Raw genomic sequence first — 18,115 nt, forward strand, 5'->3', positions numbered from 1 at the left:
CTTCAATTCTTGGATGGTATATCGCCATTTCAAGTTGGAGGGTATACATCTTCTCCGAGATTTTTTAAGGGACGGAGATTGGATGGTACTTTTCGATCTCAAAGACACTTACCTTTCAGTTCCAATATTCGCTCCTCACTAGCGTTTTCTTCAGTTCCAATGTGGCTCCCATTGGTTCGAGTTCAATGCCCTTCCCTTCGGTCTGTCTTCAGCTCCTTGGTGTTTCACCAAAATTCTACGTCCAGTAGTCCAATTCTTAAGGGAGTGAGGTGCAAGACTGATTATATATCTTGACGACATTCTTCTTATGGCTCAGGACATAGATTCAATATTTGTGCAATTCAATTGGACAATCCAGTTACTACAAGATCTCGGAGTTGTCATCAATTCAGAAAAATCCAGTTTAGTGCCAACTCAGAATATCGAATTCTTAGGTTTTCAGATAGATTCGGTAAAAGTCTTGTTACTCCTGCCATTAAGCAAACAGTATTCGATCAAGAAAGAGTTGAGGAGAGCCTTTGTTTCTCCAACTATATCATTGAGGACATTAGCTTGCCTGGTCGGTCTTCTGCTGCCGTCAGTTCAGGCGATTTTTCCAGGGCCATTGCATTACACGGCCCTGCAGAGATTGAAGATCCTTCATCTCCGAAAAGGTCTTCAATATTCAGAATTGATTCCACTTTCGGAGGAGGCCAAGATGAAGATATCTTGGTGGCTTTCTCACATGGATGCCTGGAATGGCAGAGGGATTTTCACATCCAGTCCAGATGTGATAATAGAGTCGGTTGCCAGCTGGTGGGGCTGTAGAGCTCGTTCTGGCTCAGTGGAAACGGGGGGTCGTTGGTCCCCAGGAGAACTGAGTTACCACATCAATTGTCTGGAGCTCTTAGCAGGAGCTTTCACAATCATATCCCTTTCCCCTTGCAAAGCTCATTGTTGCATCCTCCTTCGGATGGACAATATCTCTGCGGTCAGGTACATCAATCGCCTGGGGGGGACCAGATCATGACTCCTAGTGGACAAAGCACTACACAACGCCGGACCCTCCTACCTGAACAACAGACTCAACTTCTACGTCCCCTCCCGCCAACTCCGCTCTGCCAACCTCTCCCTCGCCATCGTTCCCCGATTCCAACGCAAGACCTCCGGCGGCAGATCCTTCTCCTACCTCGCCGCCAAGACCTGGAACTCCCTCCCGACCCCCCTGCGCCAGACCCAGGACCTCCTCACCTTCAGGAGACTCCTCAAGACCTGGCTCTTCGACCAATAGCAGCTGCCCCCCCCCCCCCCTCAGCGCCTTGAAACCCTAACGGGTACATAGCGCGCTTTATAAATTTAATGATTGATTGATTGATTGATTGCGAAGGAATTTTGGCATTTTTGTTTCCAACAACAGATTTCAGTAATAGTGGAATACATTCCGTGTCATGCCAATATGACGGCGGACTGGAATTCACGCTTCCTTCCGGATGGCAGCGACTGGAAGCTCAAACCACAGGTTTTCCAGGCTCTTCAACTACGGTGGGGGATTTGTCAAGTAGATTTGTTTGCCTCCCGGTTGAACAATCAAGTTCCATGTTTTTTTCAGTTGGAAGCCGGATCCTCACTCAATGGGGACAGTTGCCTTCCTTCAACTGTGGCCAAAGGAACTTCTTTATGCGTTTCCTCCTTTCACGATGATTCCACACGTCCTGGCACAAGTTTGGCGGCAACGGACAGAGGTTATATTGGTGACTCCATTCTGGAGAGCACAACCTTGGTTCCCATCTGCAATTAATCTTTCATGCGACTTTCCAGTGATGCTACCAGTGAGTGTGGATCTTCGCACGGACCTGATGGGCAACTTCCACCCTCTGATTATGTACGGATTGCTGTCCCTGGTGGCTTGGCGACTTTTAGGCGACGATGGCAGGTGCCTGGAGTTTCAGAATCTGCACAGTTTTTCTTATCCCAGTCTTGGGCCCCCTCCACTCTTAAAAGATATGAACAAGCCTGGAGGAAGTGGTTATGTTGATGCGGTGCAAGGAGTCTGGATCCCGTGGGGTCTGAAATTCATGTCATAGCCAATTTTCTTTCTGATTTGGCTTCCCAAGGTTTGGCGTATAGGACAATTAATAAATGTTGTTCCGCCCTGTCGACTGGCCACCCTCATATTCAGGGTAAGCCAGTTGGGAAACACCATTTGATTTGTAAAATGCTTAGGGCATCCGTATGGTTAAACCTCCTCAACCAAAATATTCATCTTTATGGGATGTTAATATTGTTCTACGTTTTCTCAAAAATTGGCCCGATAATGAAGGATTATCCCGTAAGCAATTATGAGCTAAATTAACGATCCTGTTATATTTATGGTCTTGTAGACGAGTTTCAGATGTTAAAGCCTTGGATTTATCAGGTAGAGTATTTAATCCTGAGGGAGTATCGTTTTCCATTACTAGACGTGCTAAAATGTCTTCAAAATGTATTTCTTACCCTTCCTTTCTTCATAATAAAAAACTTTGTGTTGTTCAATGTTTAAAAGCTTATGAAGATTGCACACGTGAATTAAGACAAGATGTTTTTGATCAGTTGTTAATTTCCTTACAGAAGCCTTTTCGGCCAGTCACTGCTGCAACTTTGGCTTGTTGGGTCAAATGGTTATTAGTAGAGGCAGGTATTGATATGAGCATATTTGTAGCTCACTCAGTTCGAGGAGCCATGGCTTCTAAAGCCTTTTCAACTGGGGCTAGATTAGAGGATATTATGGCTGCAGCAGACTGGTCAAATCTTTCTACTTTCAAAGTATTCTATCATAAACCTATTGTTGATGTGGTATCTGATGTGGATATATAGACTTTAAACTAGCATAATCTGAAGCCTCCGGCCCTGACATAGAATTAAAAATTTCTAGCTATTGCGTCAAGAATTTCAGATTCTATTAAGGACACAGAGGCGAGGATTATCCTACCCGTTGTACATTTTTATAAATATTTGTTATAAATGTTTCATAATTAATTTAGTATTTTGTAAATGCATAAATAAGGATGAAGAGTAGACCCACCCAAGGTTATACATGGATATTAGTTCTATATATTTTGTCTTCCACAGGGGCGACTAACATGGTTTTGTGAGTTCCTCCCTTTTGGGTGAAGGGGTATTTCTTTGGTTCAAAGTTCTGGATGAAGTGGTGGAATCGGTTCCAGGTGACATGAGAGACTTCCATTCCAAGGTTCTACAAGTTTTAATGCATTTTAATGTTGGATTTCGCAAAAAAAGAGGACGGACTGTAGCGTTCAGGCTATTTATGTGGGCAGTGTAGAGCCATTTTTTGGAGGGCTTGGGCTCATGGGAGTTGTAGTTTCAAGTTATTTTGTATTTTATTGGCTGCTGATTTGTCAGTAAAGTGAATAGAAAGCATAATCCTCGCATCCGTGTCCTTAATAGAATCTAAAATTCTTGGCGTGATAGCTAGAAAAGTTTTAATTCCATGCTAGTTATACTCAGGATGGCAGTGTTATCTGCATACAAGAGCAAAGGCTCGGCACACCTCTTGTTTTCAGAGGGCATGCTTTGGCATTAGAGAGAGATGGAATAATGTCTGAGGTATGTACACTAAATAAAAATGGAGACAACCTAGCTCTGTTTAAGGCCTATGTGTGAGCATATTGTTTTAGATAAAAACGAGTTGTTAACTAACTTTACTTGAATTAATGTACCAGTATAGAGATTGTGCATCTCTTTTAACAATTTTGGGTCAATGCCCCAGGCATCCAACTTAACCCAAAGCCTGTTTCTGTTGATACAATCAAATGCTGTTTTGAAATTGATAAAAAAGGGATAAAGTTTCATCATTTTAGTGTTGCTTAATAATTTACAAATGTTGAAAGTACTATAATGTACTAAACAGTACCACTGTTTTCTTTGAATCCAGTTTTATTCCAGGGAATCAGATCATTTTCAGATCATTTAGCAGCAAAGATGCATAAAACTTGGCTTCCACGTCTAGAATGTCTGTCATTCTGTAATTAGCAGGGACATCCATTGACCCTTCTTATGCAGTGCATACGACCCTGCGAGGAGGATGGAGTGGTGTCTGTATGAAAGGGAGGGAATTACAAAGGTGTAATCCGGAGTTGTCACTGTGTTTTTGGTAATTCTTGTCCACCTGGCTGTTTGATCTGCTTTAAGGCACCCGTTTAAACGTCAGAGCCCGAACATGTGTATAAACTGGGAGCTGAAAATGATACCCCAAATTAGCTTGCTTGAATGGCAGTGATACCAATTCTAGAATGCCCCGTGTTGAATTAAGTTCCCCATAAATTTCATTGGCGTGCTTGAGGTATTTAAAATTACCCTGTGTTATTAATTCAGTACATCTCAGGCCTTCTAGTAAACGTGTATTATTGCTGGTAATAACTTTGTGTCTTGTATTAGAAGGGGATACATAGGTATTCGTTATTATTAACTGCTGTTTGCCTGGATATACAGTGAATCTGTGCAAATTGTATGTACTCCGACATCAAGTTTTACGGAAATACACAATGCCAGACTCCCAAATGGCCTCTCTGTTTTCCCTCAGAGTACTGCTGGTGTGGAACGACTGAAATCCTGAGATGGGTTAAGGTGCCACACCGTTTTTCCTGGCAGCAAAATACATGGTATGAACTTACGTGATTTTGAATGGAAATGTCACCATCCCTTCTTGACAAACCAACAACCTTCTAGGATCTGAAGTGAATGAGGTCTGCGTCCAGTAGGGTTATTTCTTTTAACTTATTTTACTAATGCCTGCAATGGGAACAGGATCTTTCTTTTGGACAGGGAATATAACTTCCTGTTTGATTGAGAACATGGGAAAGACAGCTCCAGTTCCCTTTATTTCTGTTTTTCCAGCCCCTTGCTCATCAAGTATATTTGGCCTTCAGGTTGAAGAGCTATGGCAAGCCTGTTGTTAGGCATACTCAGTTCACCATCTGGCCCCTTTGCACCTTTTAGGCATAGCCCCTTTTAAATCCCTGCTTCGTCAGTGGTCTAGTGATGCTTGACAGTAAAGGCATGGGGTAAGATGTCTGAGTTAGATTAAAATAATGTCCCAATTCTTAAAAATCTTCCTATGATTATAAACAAGTTAAGCACCCATTTGATTGGATCAAGTGACAACAGTGATTTCATTGTTTCCATCAGAGTGTCCTGGGGCAGAATTTACCCTTTTCATTTAATTTAACTTACAAGTCGTTTTTGAGGTAAAAATTATACAAAAAATTATGTTTAGGTTGTACTCTTTAATTTTGTTAGTGGTGGCCTTCTGTCTTTCCCTATATTTTTATGTCACACAAAGTCACAAATTATTAAAAATTTTAATTATGTTCTCACGGTTGTCACGGTGATAGGTTTTAAGTCTTACATTGGGATGATTGTGTACTATAATTACAGGCATTGTTTACATCTCTTACAGCCCTGATGAAGTCTTTGAGAGTGACTATCTCATAGGATGAAACACGTGTTGGCTGTTGTTGTAATAAGGATGTTGGTTCAAGGACGACTGTTATAGCCTTGATGAACCTTTTATCTCAAGATTAAAATTATGTTATTTTTTCACGAATCCCAGTTGGACTGATATTTTGATACCATTTCCATGGAACAATGAGTTTGAAATTTAAGAAGCTTTATTTCATGAGTGCCCTGACACCTGTTTAGCAGAATTTACCCTTGCCATACATCCGGAGCTCAGGTGTGCTAAGACTGAATGGGAGGAAAATAGACAAAGCAGGTTTCTCCTATTCAAAACATCACAATTAGCTTTGGAATCATGGATGGCAGAAAACTTCTATGTACCACTGAGATCTTTTCTTTGTTTCCTTCTTTCACGGTGAGCATGTTCTTCAAATTACATCCTACAGTATAAATCTCGGAGCAAGGGAAAATCTTTGGCTGCATATGTGTCGGCCAGATAATAAACCCCCTAAAGTAGCGCAAAACTTACTCGGGTACTTACTTTTATGCTTTTGGTGTGCATTACCTGGTGACTGACTGGTTTCTCTGCCTTCACCAGTATCAACCTCGCAGTGTACTTATCCTAACCCTTTCACTCAGCCTGTATGAGTGTTCACCATCTGAGTTCAGCTCACAGAGGTTGTACCTGGATGTGGGTGGTAATTGGCGATTTCTACTTATGTGTATGTTGGAGGTAAAACCCGCTGTTCCCCACGACAGTACACCAGTACCCATCATCTGTTATTTGTGCCATGGCCTAGTCAAGAGAGCCACATTCGCTTATGCTGATAAGAGTATTACTTGGGGGTAGACCCTTACCTATTTAATATATATATACATAAACATGGAGTGTGACAGCTTGAAATCCCATGTACAATTACCCTATGTCCGGGCACAACTTTAAATACCCAGTTAGAGCCTCACATGCCTAGCCTCAAGTTCCCAGGCAAAACTATCAAATGCCCACACCTAGTTTAAAATGCAGTGGCACAGGTACAAATTCTGCGTACAATCATCGTATGCCTAGGAATACCCAATGAATGGCCAGACATCACCATCAAAAGAGTGGGCCCGATGAGTGCAAACTTTGGTTTGGTCATCTGGCCGATGGAGCTGTCTGTAAATGATCCAGGCAACGTTTTTGACTGAAAAATGTAATATTCAGTTGTGTTCTCTCCTTGTTTTGCACAACGCGCGGTGCTCCTTAAAGCAAGATTTTTAGACCCACCCAAAAAAATATGAGGCTCAGAATTATCTGGACACACCCTGACAGTCTCACCTGAAGCAACAGTCAGCCTGGCAATAAACATGTGTACCAAGAGAGGTGCACACATGGATATACAACAGAGAGTTAACGTTGCCCCATGCCTGTAATTTTACTTTGCTCGTCTTCCCATGAAAAATGTATCAGAATACAACATATACAAGGTAGAAAATCTAGACCGCCAGGCCCGTTGACATGGGATAAATCTGAGCTTTAGGGTGCCAGGATTACTCTGAGCTTTAGGGTGCCAGGATTACATTTGTGACTCAGAACTAGTGACAGCAGATCTCTCAAGCTTCCCAGCTGAGTGGTTGACCCAGGTCAAGTTTTGCTCTGCATTCTGGGACTTGGAGTTTTCTAATTACCATTATAAAGTGAGGACTACAAAACAAATTTCCTGGACCAGATGAGTTATTCACACACGTTCCTGGGAACACTGAGAGCTCTAAAGGTAGAATTAGGCTGAGGGGGAACCGGACAGTCCGGACTATAAATATTATGCTTTCAATTTTTTACACCTTAACATGGCTCGTGTTAATATGGTGAGAATAAGAAGCCCATAAAACCCGAGTAAACGAGCGTTGCATCTTTTTCTTGACGCCCAATTAACAAGCAAATGGTTTCAGGTGATTTGTGTGGCAGACGTGATTGACAGGGTTCTCTGCTGAGCCTTCCTCCCGGGCTCGCGGATTGGTGGAACTGACGTCTCAGGGTATAAAATCACACTCCGAAGTACCTATGTCAAGGTTTTCGGGTAAGATGGCGTCTTTTAATGTGTGCCCGGTGCTGCCGCTGCTGGCATTATACAGCCTTGGGTCTGTTTTGGGTGTTGAGGTTGCCTTGCGGGAAGTAGTGCTCGATGAGAAGTCTTCCTCGTTGACCTGTGGCCCCCGCGGATTGCGGTTTGTAGTTTCTCCACCTGCGAGCAATGTCTCCTTCACTGTGTCTGTGAGAGGTAAGTAACGTCATTCGGCTGAGGCGGGGCGTTGGTGTAACTTCGCGCATCCTAAATTTAAAGCCTTGTGTTTTTATATTGCTCATTGGTCACTCGTCCGGTTACTTGGTACTGCTCGCTATGTGAAAAACTGGTGTTTGGGTTATCGCTACTCCATGCTGTAGAGCATCTGTCGGCTGGTCCAGTGTCGGTCACAGTAGGCCCTCTAGTGCTGGGGTTTCAGCAACTAGCGCGAGGTATGCCGAAAACGCTAGCTTATCCCGTGCACCCTATAAATGTACCTACAAGTCCCAGGATGCTGCAGTTGACTAAAATTGGGTGTGTGTGGCTTTTTTTTTTTTTTTTTTTAGGTGGGGGGTGGCAACTAATGTGGGGTAGTAAACTTTCGATGGTGGAGGTAAGTTGCATCTGAGTACATATCAACAACATCGTTGTGACTTGTCATCCGAGCTAGGTGACAGGAGTGCAAAATAGATGTCTTACTACTTACAGCAAACTTTCTAAAGCATATTTTCTTATCCAGAGGCACTTACCACTAGGCCGGTAAACGTGTAGGAAGATCCTCGCCATGGGGTGTATATATAAAAGTACGTGCAGTGCTTAATTCGTAAATAAAGAGGTGCTGGTGCTCAAAGCCCTTCTCCTAAACACGATGCTGCTGTAATTAAATCTGACAGCACTGAATACTGGGGCAGCGTAATCCTGAAACCATCTCGGGCCTCTTCAATCCTTTTACGGCCTCCCCTGCCCCTTCAGCTCATCCTGCAACTTTCTACTTTCTCCCTTTTATAGCGCTTTTCAGTTTTTCCTTCTTTCGTCATTCCCATGTGTCTTTTGCTCGCAGCAAATGCTTGAGGCATAAGAATAAGCCCCGGTGCTCCGCACCGGAAACAAAAAGCACAAATTAAGCACTGGGTACGTGCTCATTATGTATGTTGTCCCGAGGAAATTAAGGCTGTCTGAAAACCCACCTTCTAGGACGAGTCCAGCGGGCACTGGTCTACTTGTGTCCTAGTCGGGGTGCTTTTAGATGGCGGTAGTCCTTGCTGACATTTGCCCTTGCTGTGGCCTTTGCAGTTTTTCTTTGGTGGTTTAATATTGGTTTCATGAGTTGCATCTGTACGAAGCTGCTTCTGTTGGCCTTGTGGTGAAGTTATTTTGTTAGGTTGGTAATAGTGATAGTGATGTGGTAGCATCTGATGGTTTGAAGGAATAGATCTGCCAACTACTCCTTGTTCTCTAACATTCTAGATCAGGCCGGGCTATCTCATGCTCTCCAGAACGACACTGACTGCAGGACTTGGGTTGGTCAGCGACCAGATGCCTCTCTAGTCATTGGCACTGACTACGCAGGGTGCTACGTGAGTGAGCAGGTGAGGAAACCTGTAAGTTAAAGAACGTACCACCAGCATACTGGAGGTATCCCTTTCTACTCTGACAATTCCTTACTTTAATCTTCCTACGTTTCAGACTCACGGGACCATAGTCTGATCTCCCATCACGGGGAAGCAGCAGTGACTGACTTAATACAAGTATACAAAAAAGTGATGGGTTTAATGCTTGAGTTACTCAGCCATTGGTAATTGCTTGAAGTGGCATTCTATTATACTGCACACCACCCCATCTCAGTTGAGACCTAGGCAACTGCAAATCAGTTACTTTTGCTCCAATAAGAAGTTCAGCCTTAACCGCCAGGCCCTCCTGGAACGCAAAGACTCTCTCCCCCGACTGGGTTCATGTAGTCGGGTGCAGCTTGGATCGAATAGGGTAACCTAGGCTGGTCATGGGAGTATGCAAGTAGTACAATCTCTCCTTTCTTCTATAGGATGAAGAGTATGTGGTGACCTTGGAGGTTAAGGAGTTCTTTGCTACGCAGAATGTCACTCTAGTGAAGCTCCTGAAGTGCCCACTCTTGCCTGGTGAGTATGATGTGGCTTGGTCACCTCTGAGCAGACTATTGACAAAGGCAATCGCTGTGATAATTTGAACCTTCTATGTTCTTGCAGCCATGGATGCTCCCAGCCCTGGTCTCTGTGCTGCCATTGCCAGAGTGGACCGACTGCTCTGTGGCAGTCTGCCAATCACCCGAACTACCTGCCAAGAGCTTGACTGCTGTTTCGACCCAGCCGATGGCGTTACTCCTTGCTACTTTGGAAAACCAGGTTCGAATTGCTTACTTTTTGTGTGTGTGTGTGTATAATAATTTTTTTTTTTTTTTTTTTTTTTTAAAGCAGTGACTGTTTCAGGATGCGCAATGCCCAATACAAGCCTTTGCTTAAATAATTGTGCACTTTCCTAGAAAGGAGGGTGCAGAAATGCATGGGTATAGAAGCAAATCAACCTAAAATCTGGGACTGATCTGCTAGGGAAGAACTACATTTGTAGATCTGGGTAGGAGTTGGTCTGGCAGAAGCTGACCTTCACAGGGCAAGGTGTTTGTGGTATGAGGCAAAAGGTGACTGCTTTCTTTAGCACTGAAGTTTGCCAGTTTCGTGATGAGAGTTCAGCTTCATTTGGTCCTTGCGTGTAGTTGATGGTTCAGTCTTGTGCTCGCAGGTTAAACAATCCGGAATGGTCACATTTCCGGGAAAGTATCTAAGTTGGATGATGGCTGACGTTCTGCCATGGAAAATGATCAAATTCCATGATGCTTTCCCCCCTCTCCCCTTTAGTGACTGCTCATTGCACCGCTGAAGGTGAAGCGGCCATAGCCATCTCTGCGAACGTTGTGGTACCACCTGTGAACCTGAGCTCTGTCAGGCTCCTCACTGTAAACCGTGCATGCCCAGGACTTCAACTGCATCAAAACGAGGCCTTTCTCTTGTACCAGTTCCCCTTGTCCTGTAGTGGTGGTTACCAGGTGAGATGGGGTAGAAGCCTGGTTGTGGAGGGGGTGGTGGAAGGTTTGGGGGAGGTGGGGTGATAATTATAGAGGAGAGAAACGGCCACCTGCAAATTTCCAATAACTACTTTTCACTAAAGTGTTTAATGTGTCCTACATATGTAAGCCCACTGGGCTTTTCGAGCCCCCCTAAGAATAACCGCAGCTTTACCAGTTTTAATAATACAGACATTTCGTGCACTGGCTTAGTCTGCACTACCTCTAGTTTGTGCAACGCTAGTCTCCTGGTGATGCTAGAGTAAACCCCCTGTCTGCTGTATGCTCTCGGGAACTCCTGTTGTGCTCACATGAGCTTGGTACATCTCGTTAACAGGTCATTGGTGACTCAACTGTGTATGAGAACAGACTGGAAGCGCTCAACAGTGTGGTGACTTGGAAGGGAGCCTCAATTAGCAGAGACAGCACCTTCAGGTAAGGTTAATCTGGGTCCCTGCCCTTGCTGTGGAACACTGGCACAATGACGTAGGGTGTGAGCAGTCCAATGGGCGTGTCCTTCTTCCCCGCAGTCTCCCTGTAGCTCTTTAACAGTCTGCCAACAAGGCCTACCTGGTGGGACACTCTTGGTTAAGAACTCTTCAAGGCCAAACCTAATGCTCAAACTGCTGGCCTCACCTCTTCCCCTCCCCCCCCCGCCCCCCCCACCTCTACGTACGTCCTTTGTTTTTCACACTACTTGCCTCAACCTGTCATTAATCTGTTTTTACTAACATTGTCGTGGGACGTAGGCAATAAGTTCTGAGAACGAGCTTCCTTAATGGTCTGCTTCAGGGTGAGTGCATATTTTCCTAGTGCATGTGCTTCTCTATTAAAACAGAGGTCTTGGACGCATTGGTGCAACTAGATTGTGGAGTTGTCCCTGCACAGCAGTAATTGGCTCTCAGCCCTGTTCTTGGAGGCTACTGTGGCCCTGTTGCTTGAACTTAAGCCCTTGATTTTTGTTAAAATGGGGTAGTGCACCATAGTTCAGGTATACAGAAATGACAAGTCTCCAAAAATCAGGCTCTTCAGGCATCCATAAAGGGTGCCTTCTTGGCCTATCCTTTTCGACATGAGGCCATTTTTTTTTTCTATACTAGAACTTAATGGCTTAGCCTAGTCCCTCTTGAAATATCATTGTCCCATCCATGATTAAGTGGTGTGTGGGGTGTTTTTTTTTTTTTTTTTTGTTTTTTTTTTTTTTTTTCCACTGACCAGTTCTGCTCCAAATACCTCCTGCCAGTGGAATATCTACTTCTAATGCAGGGTTGAGTGCGCATTGCATCCATCTGATTTCTTACCACGACACTGAAGGTTCTTGGCACATCTCCAGATCAGGCTGGCCTTTGCTTTGTGTGTGTGGGGAAGCCTCTGGACCTTCTGTGGTGCTCACACTTGTGAGTCTTGGCTTTTATCAGCCAAGCAAGCCCTAGTTCGGTTTGCTTTGCATTATGTAACTTCTGCTTTTGTCATAACTTTAGCTGTGTATCTAATTCATTACACAGCTTGTGGCCGATGATGCAGGGTCAGACCTTGTAGAATTTTTCTGTCTACTAACTGTTTGTGCCTCTCCCATGGGCGACAAGACTGTCCCTACTCTTCTGCATGGGCCAGAAGATAGATTTTTTTTTTTTTGTTTTTTTTTTTTTTCATAGCCTTTCACAGCCCTCTTGGCACCCGCCCTCTCCCTGTCCTCATCCTTGACCTGCTGCAATGGGAGCTAATACTTCTGCTCTTCTTCCCTAGGTTGACTGTACGTTGCACATACGCCAGCAGCAACAGGGATAGTTTTATCCCACTGCAAGTAGAAGTCTTCACCCTCCCACCACCTCTTCCAGTGAGCATTCCAGGACCCCTTTTCCTTGAGATGAGGCTTGCTAAAGGTACAGAACCTGAAAAGTTTCTCCAGTAGTAGTGGACAAAATAGTTAATGCTGTTTGCACCGAATAGTGGCCATTCTGCCATCCTAGGTTAAAATCTCACCTGGCTGTGCTTGACAACTGTTAAGTTGGACTCCTTGCTATACAACCTGCTCTCTGACTGGAAACCTTGTTTTCCTTAAGTTGTGGATCAAATTGCTCCCTGGGTTACGGCATACTACTTTCAACAATACTATTCTGAATGTGGCTGGGTTGCCTGTGATATTGTCATGGGTTGTTTGCCCTCTTTTGAATTGTGTGTGTGGTGTGTGGGGTTTTTTTTTTTTTTTTTTTTTTTTTTTCTCTAACGTTATGATTTTCTAACATCTTCAACTGCTGGAATGTTAAAGCTTTTCAAAGCTATATCTGATTTGCCTAAATATTCATTTATTAAGGCAAAATACTACAGGTTAAAATCTACAAAATTCCAGTGGGTGTTAATAGTAACTTTTCTGAGGAGATGGAGGCAAAATGCTCTTCTGTGCCTCCCTTATGCGGATCAAGGTCGAAGACTTGATGTAGCTTTTGTAGCAGAGCTTTAGGCCAGTATTGGAGACGATGTAGAAGTTTGGATGGTAATCTCCATCTACATGATGGAGACGGCTTAAAGTCTTACTGGGAGTGTAAGATGGTGAGGTTTGTTTGCAGCATGACTAGCTGTGTCTTCAACCTGCTATGGTGTAAGTGATCTTTTCATTAGCTCCTTTGCTTTAGTGGCAGCACCCAAACTTCTTGGAAGTCCGGGGACAAAAAGGTGCTTCACAAAGCATCCACAGAAACCTGAGCATCTAAAGGCAAAAGTCGCTCTAGCTGAATAGGAAGAATACCTTCAAAGTCATGATGCAGTTCTCAGTCTGGGCTTTTTGAGCCCATATAATGCATTATGGGGGTTTGTAGTTTTGATTGCCTGGAACGAATCAAACTAACCCACCTGATATCAATTCTTTGTAGCGCAAACATTAGGACTAGATTGTCTCATCTGGAGTTGGTGTCCATCATAGCAATGGGTAGCTGTAAATGATTTCATATTCCAGGGCGTTTGAATGTTGGAAGTCACTTGTGAAGTAGTGAGTTGGTCAGGAGAGCAGAATTCAATAGAATTCTACCCTGGATGTAGCAGATAAAATATCAAAGCATCACTCAGTTGGTTTGAGATGCTATTACGACATGCAGGGCTCAGTTTTCTTACAGCTTACTGGGAGGAACATAACTAGCCAAACAATCATGGAGATTGCTGCTAACCTCCGGTCTGTTCTTTCTACGCAGATGGAATGTACAGTTCCTACTACACAACCAGCGAGTATCCAGTGCTGAAGGTACTTCGAGAACCTGTATTTGTGGAGGTTCGGCTTCGGCAACGAACAGATCCAAACTTGGTGCTTGTTCTGAATGAGTGCTGGGCCACCCCTTCCAGTAATCCCATGGAGCAACCACAGTGGCCAATCTTGGTTGCAGGGTAGGTCCTCTAAGTTTGGGGAGGGGGAAAGCAAAGCATTTTGCCTGACTTGTGTCCCATGTATTCTGACTTCCATGATTTCTGGTCCAGGTGTCCCTACACAGGAGATAATTACAGGACCCAGGTGTTCCAGGATAGTGCTATGTTTTCTATGCTACAATTTCCATTGCACTACCAACGCTTTGCCATCAGCACCTTCACCTTTGTTGGTGTCGACCAGCAGAATTTAGGGGGCCAGGTGAGTTCAGGTGTCAGACCATGTCAAACCCGTTTGGCAGGCTATGGCCATGCTTCATGGGTTCTCCACAACTTTTGTTGCCAAATGAATTACCTTTATCCAATAAAGGTGCTGGTAGAGTGTTTAGGTCAATATCTCACTTTCTCTTGTAGGTCTTTTTCCACTGCAGTGCCTCAGTGTGTGTCCCATCTGCACAGATATCCTGCTCTCCTTCCTGCCCATCAAGGAAGAGTAAGACTTGATTCATTAGATGTACAATATTAAGCATTGGGTGGGAAGATGGTGGTTAATGTTTGGCTTATTACTGCTGCCTGCTGTCCTTGATGCAGCTCTTCACTCAACACATCTATTGCTTCTATCTAATTGGTAGACCCTAAATTTGATTTCCAAGCAACCCTTGTATGTCTTTCCTTGTAGAGAGAATGGTGACTGACATGGAGGCAAAAGATGTGAATATTGTGACTGAGGGTCCTGTCTACTTTGCCAACAAAGGAAAGATTGCAGGTACATGGAAAACATAGTTGAGGAGAAGTGAAGTGGTACTAGGAATGGAGGGTTGATTTTGATAATTCTTTGTATACTGTATAGTAGCTGCTGATTAAGGACTAATGTTGCAATACTACTTTCACTGTTTATGTTGGACAGTGCTGCAAATGATTTTCATCATTAAGGCGTGGATGTAAGTTCTGCCACATGTGGCCCTCAACATTAAATCTATATACTTTCAAAGTTAGCAGTAAATGTTTATGTCCCATTTAGTGAACATACCGTGCCAAATATATATATATATATATATATATATATATATATTTTTTTTTTTTTGGGGCTGGTGGGTTAACTGATTAATGAGCAAACTCAAAGGATGGGAGTGGAGTAAAGAAAAAGGAGTGTACTGCATTAATTACTTGACTGTACTCAATTATTGTGTAAGGTATTAGAGTAGCAATGATCTAGCTTACCTAGTATTACTTGCCTAGAATTATAACCATTTGTTTTTCTCCTCAGGCTCTCGTAGCACCTCTGAAGAACCTTTGGTACCAGGATGGGTCAGATCAGCTGTATTTGCAGTCGGGTTCCTGGTGTTTATTGCTGTGGCGTGTCTTGCTTCAGTTCAGTTTGTCAGGCTCTGGAAGCACAGCAGTCGTCATAAATGCAGAATGGCAGCATTGAAGGCCTAAAATAAAATATTTAATACCAGTCCCAGTATAATGTCATGTGTTTGTGTTCTAAGTCCTAGGTTTTTCTTGACTATGAATTGGTGATCTAGAGTGATTTTAGAGAGCAATGGGGCAAGCAAAGTGTTACTGGCCTCAACTATGGTGGCTGAGGCTTTCTACTAATGTCCTGGGGCCCAACCTAATATGGATCCTGCTCAACTGTTGAGTACCTCTTATGCACTGGACTTGGTGTTAGCTGTGGTCAAGCAGTCGAAGATGGACGGGTATGTAGCTGCAGGTCTGAACACAATTTCTGACTCGAAGTGCAGGCAGTACCAATGTCCAGCCAAATTCTGTTAAGAATGGATTTCTTTATTGCAAGTTGCACATGCAAAGAAACCACACTGAAGCAAAACTGTCTCATCATAACTCCCTCCCCTACTTTAGTTATAGTCATCGGGGGAAATTCTCATCCATCCTTAACAAGAAGTTAAAGGTCTATGGTGCTGCAGCTTCCCTGCCGCAACTGACCCAATTCACATGTTAACTACTCTTGCAATATAGAAGTTCAGCAACAGTGGGCACCTACAAGTCCTGATAAGCTGGGCTGCACCTGGGGGCACAATATCTTGTAGTGCTGCCAAAGGTGTTTAAGTGGTCAGAGCTGCTTCCTCTAAGACAGTGAGCCCCCTTTTCTTAATGGGGCTGAAGTGGAAGAAAACACCATCAGCTCCCAAATGGAGCCACCAAGGATGCAGCAACATTATTGGTGTCATTAACAGCAGCTCTTGTGAATTGGATGCTGTTCTTTCACGCAGCAGGTCCAACTTGCTGATCGCTGCCTTGGTCTCTCCTTCGGGTAGCAGCCCAAATCCTGTGTCAATGTTGGTGCCAGCAGCCCCTCCATGCATGTGGGGTTGCTGTGTATGTGGCTGTACAGGTTCTGCATAATTGCCCAGACAGTCAAGTTTTGGTACTCCTTGCACTATTAACTTTACTGGTGCTTCCTCCCCTCCCCCCTCTGATATATGGGGGTCACTGGAGCATGGTGGTACAGGTGTAGATGGCACTCAACACACATCTGTCTGGCTTTTTTCTGACATTGGGCAGGGTTTACAAAACAAATCATGCCAACAGGTGACTTGACCTTCCAATGTTCCCTCCCTTACAGGGCATACAGGTTTTGGCAGGCACTGATGCTCTGGGGCAGGTGGAATTTATGTCTTTGGGTGATGTCACCTCACCCAGCAGGTAGGCTAGCAGGCATTGGTCCCCAGTCCTGGTGACAGGAGTGAGTGTTGCAGAGCTTCCACCTTCTCATAGCTCCTATGGCAAAGGACTATAAAAAGGAAGATGGAGTGCCCATAAAGTTGTCAGCTGCCAAGCATCTGCACACCAAATGTGACTTGGGGGGGGGGGTTTGAGCCTTTGAAGTAGACACCTCCATGGAAGGCTTTCCACCACAGCAGGTATGACTCCAAAGGTGACCGACCCACAACACAATTCCTGAGTGTCCAGAGTTCTGACCTATGTCAGCTGCAGTGATAGTGCATCAAGAGTTAACCCCCCCCCCCAAAGCTCTACTCTTAATGGAATCCTAATCAGCCAAATCGCCCGCCTGAGACTTGTCCAGGCCCTTTCCTTGTGATTTCACTGAAGTGAAGGGCATTCTCTTGAAGTGCAAAGAAAGGATTTTCCTTCTCTTCGGTGTCTCCCTTCCAGCCAGCAGGAATGCAGCAATCCAGATCTGGGGGTGAGGGTTACTTGCCTCATTGCTAGGTAGGCATGTGCTTCCAGAATGGAAGCCAGGGTACTCCATCACTGTACCATTTCAGACACTCTTGGTGTACATTCACAGCAAATATTTTGTCCAGCACTGTTGCCTCTTTGCATTGCACAATCACATGCCTTCTGCACACCATTCAGTACATACGCTTTCCTTTTAACTAGGGTATACTAATTACAAATGCACACTCACCTTGTTCACAACACTTCATGTATTGTACTTATTCAAGCACACATCAGCACATGCTTCCTCTGTATAGTACTATATCTCTATGCATTACTCTTAGGTGTACAAGCATTATCTGTACGTACTTTACCCTTGCCTTGCCATGCACTGCGCAGGAGTAGTGACTGCTGGATGTATTACATCTACTTGATGTAGGCCAAGGGTGAGTTAAGCGCACAGCGGAGCCTTTTTTGTTTTTAAAAAGGTAACAGCCTTTAGGCCTCCCTCCAGTGACACCGGATAAAAAGGGCCTGTTCACTACTACTGATCATTAGTGCTGCCACCAATGCTTAACACCTGGTGGGGGCAGTAACCTTCCACCACTGAGGATAGTGCTTTGCAAGCTCCTCAGTTCTTAAGTCTGAAACAGGCTTATTACATGGCACACACAATCCCTGTTTGCCTAGGACAGCCATCATTAGGAATCCCAACAACCGTACAGTTGGTAGTGTTACATGTCTACCAGGCAGCAGATTTTTCTGTCCCACATCATTAATCTTAAACCATGTGATGTTCTATTCCATTGTAACTGTGGGCGTCCTACCGTGGATTCCTTGTTTGCGGCCACTTGTACATATACAAGCCCTTGTTCAATATTAATATTGCCTTCTGGGTATTTGAGCTTAACATCTGGCGCACTAAAGGCCCCCAGCATGCAAGTTTTTGGTTTCCAAAATATCATGGAATGGTGTTATGGCACAACCTGTGTCTAGGTAAAATGATTGATGGAATACATGAGAGTCCATTTGTGTGTCAATTACATTG

General features: G+C 44.1%; 1 protein-coding gene across 1 annotated transcript; it reads left to right on the forward strand.

Annotated features, from left to right (window-relative positions):
- The first annotated feature begins 7,484 nt into the window (after window positions 1-7,484).
- On the forward strand, window positions 7,485-15,364 carry LOC138249244 (zona pellucida sperm-binding protein 4-like). Its single transcript, XM_069203217.1, has 12 exons — window positions 7,485-7,691; window positions 8,943-9,064; window positions 9,517-9,610; window positions 9,698-9,853; window positions 10,364-10,551; window positions 10,907-11,004; window positions 12,316-12,452; window positions 13,755-13,944; window positions 14,035-14,182; window positions 14,335-14,413; window positions 14,600-14,686; window positions 15,188-15,364. Exons 1-12 carry the CDS (start codon window positions 7,496-7,498, stop codon window positions 15,358-15,360), a joined length of 1,668 nt encoding a protein of 555 aa, XP_069059318.1. The 5' UTR covers window positions 7,485-7,495; the 3' UTR covers window positions 15,361-15,364.
- The last annotated feature ends 2,751 nt before the right edge of the window (window positions 15,365-18,115 follow it).

This window comes from Pleurodeles waltl, chromosome 8 (assembly GCF_031143425.1).
Source record: "Pleurodeles waltl isolate 20211129_DDA chromosome 8, aPleWal1.hap1.20221129, whole genome shotgun sequence".
NCBI lineage: Eukaryota > Metazoa > Chordata > Amphibia > Caudata > Salamandridae > Pleurodeles > Pleurodeles waltl.

What these genes read in the sequence shown, in the direction of transcription:
- LOC138249244 (XM_069203217.1), top strand. Translation starts at nt 7,496, where the DNA reads ATGGCGTCTTTTAATGTGTGCCCGGTGCTGCCGCTGCTGGCATTATAC. An exon ending in TTGCTACTTTGGAAAACCAG is followed by an intron (nt 9,854 to 10,363) that starts GTTCGAATTGCT and finishes TCTCCCCTTTAG; the next exon opens with TGACTGCTCATTGCACCGCT. An exon ending in TTCCTGCCCATCAAGGAAGA is followed by an intron (nt 14,414 to 14,599) that starts GTAAGACTTGAT and finishes CTTTCCTTGTAG; the next exon opens with AGAGAATGGTGACTGACATG.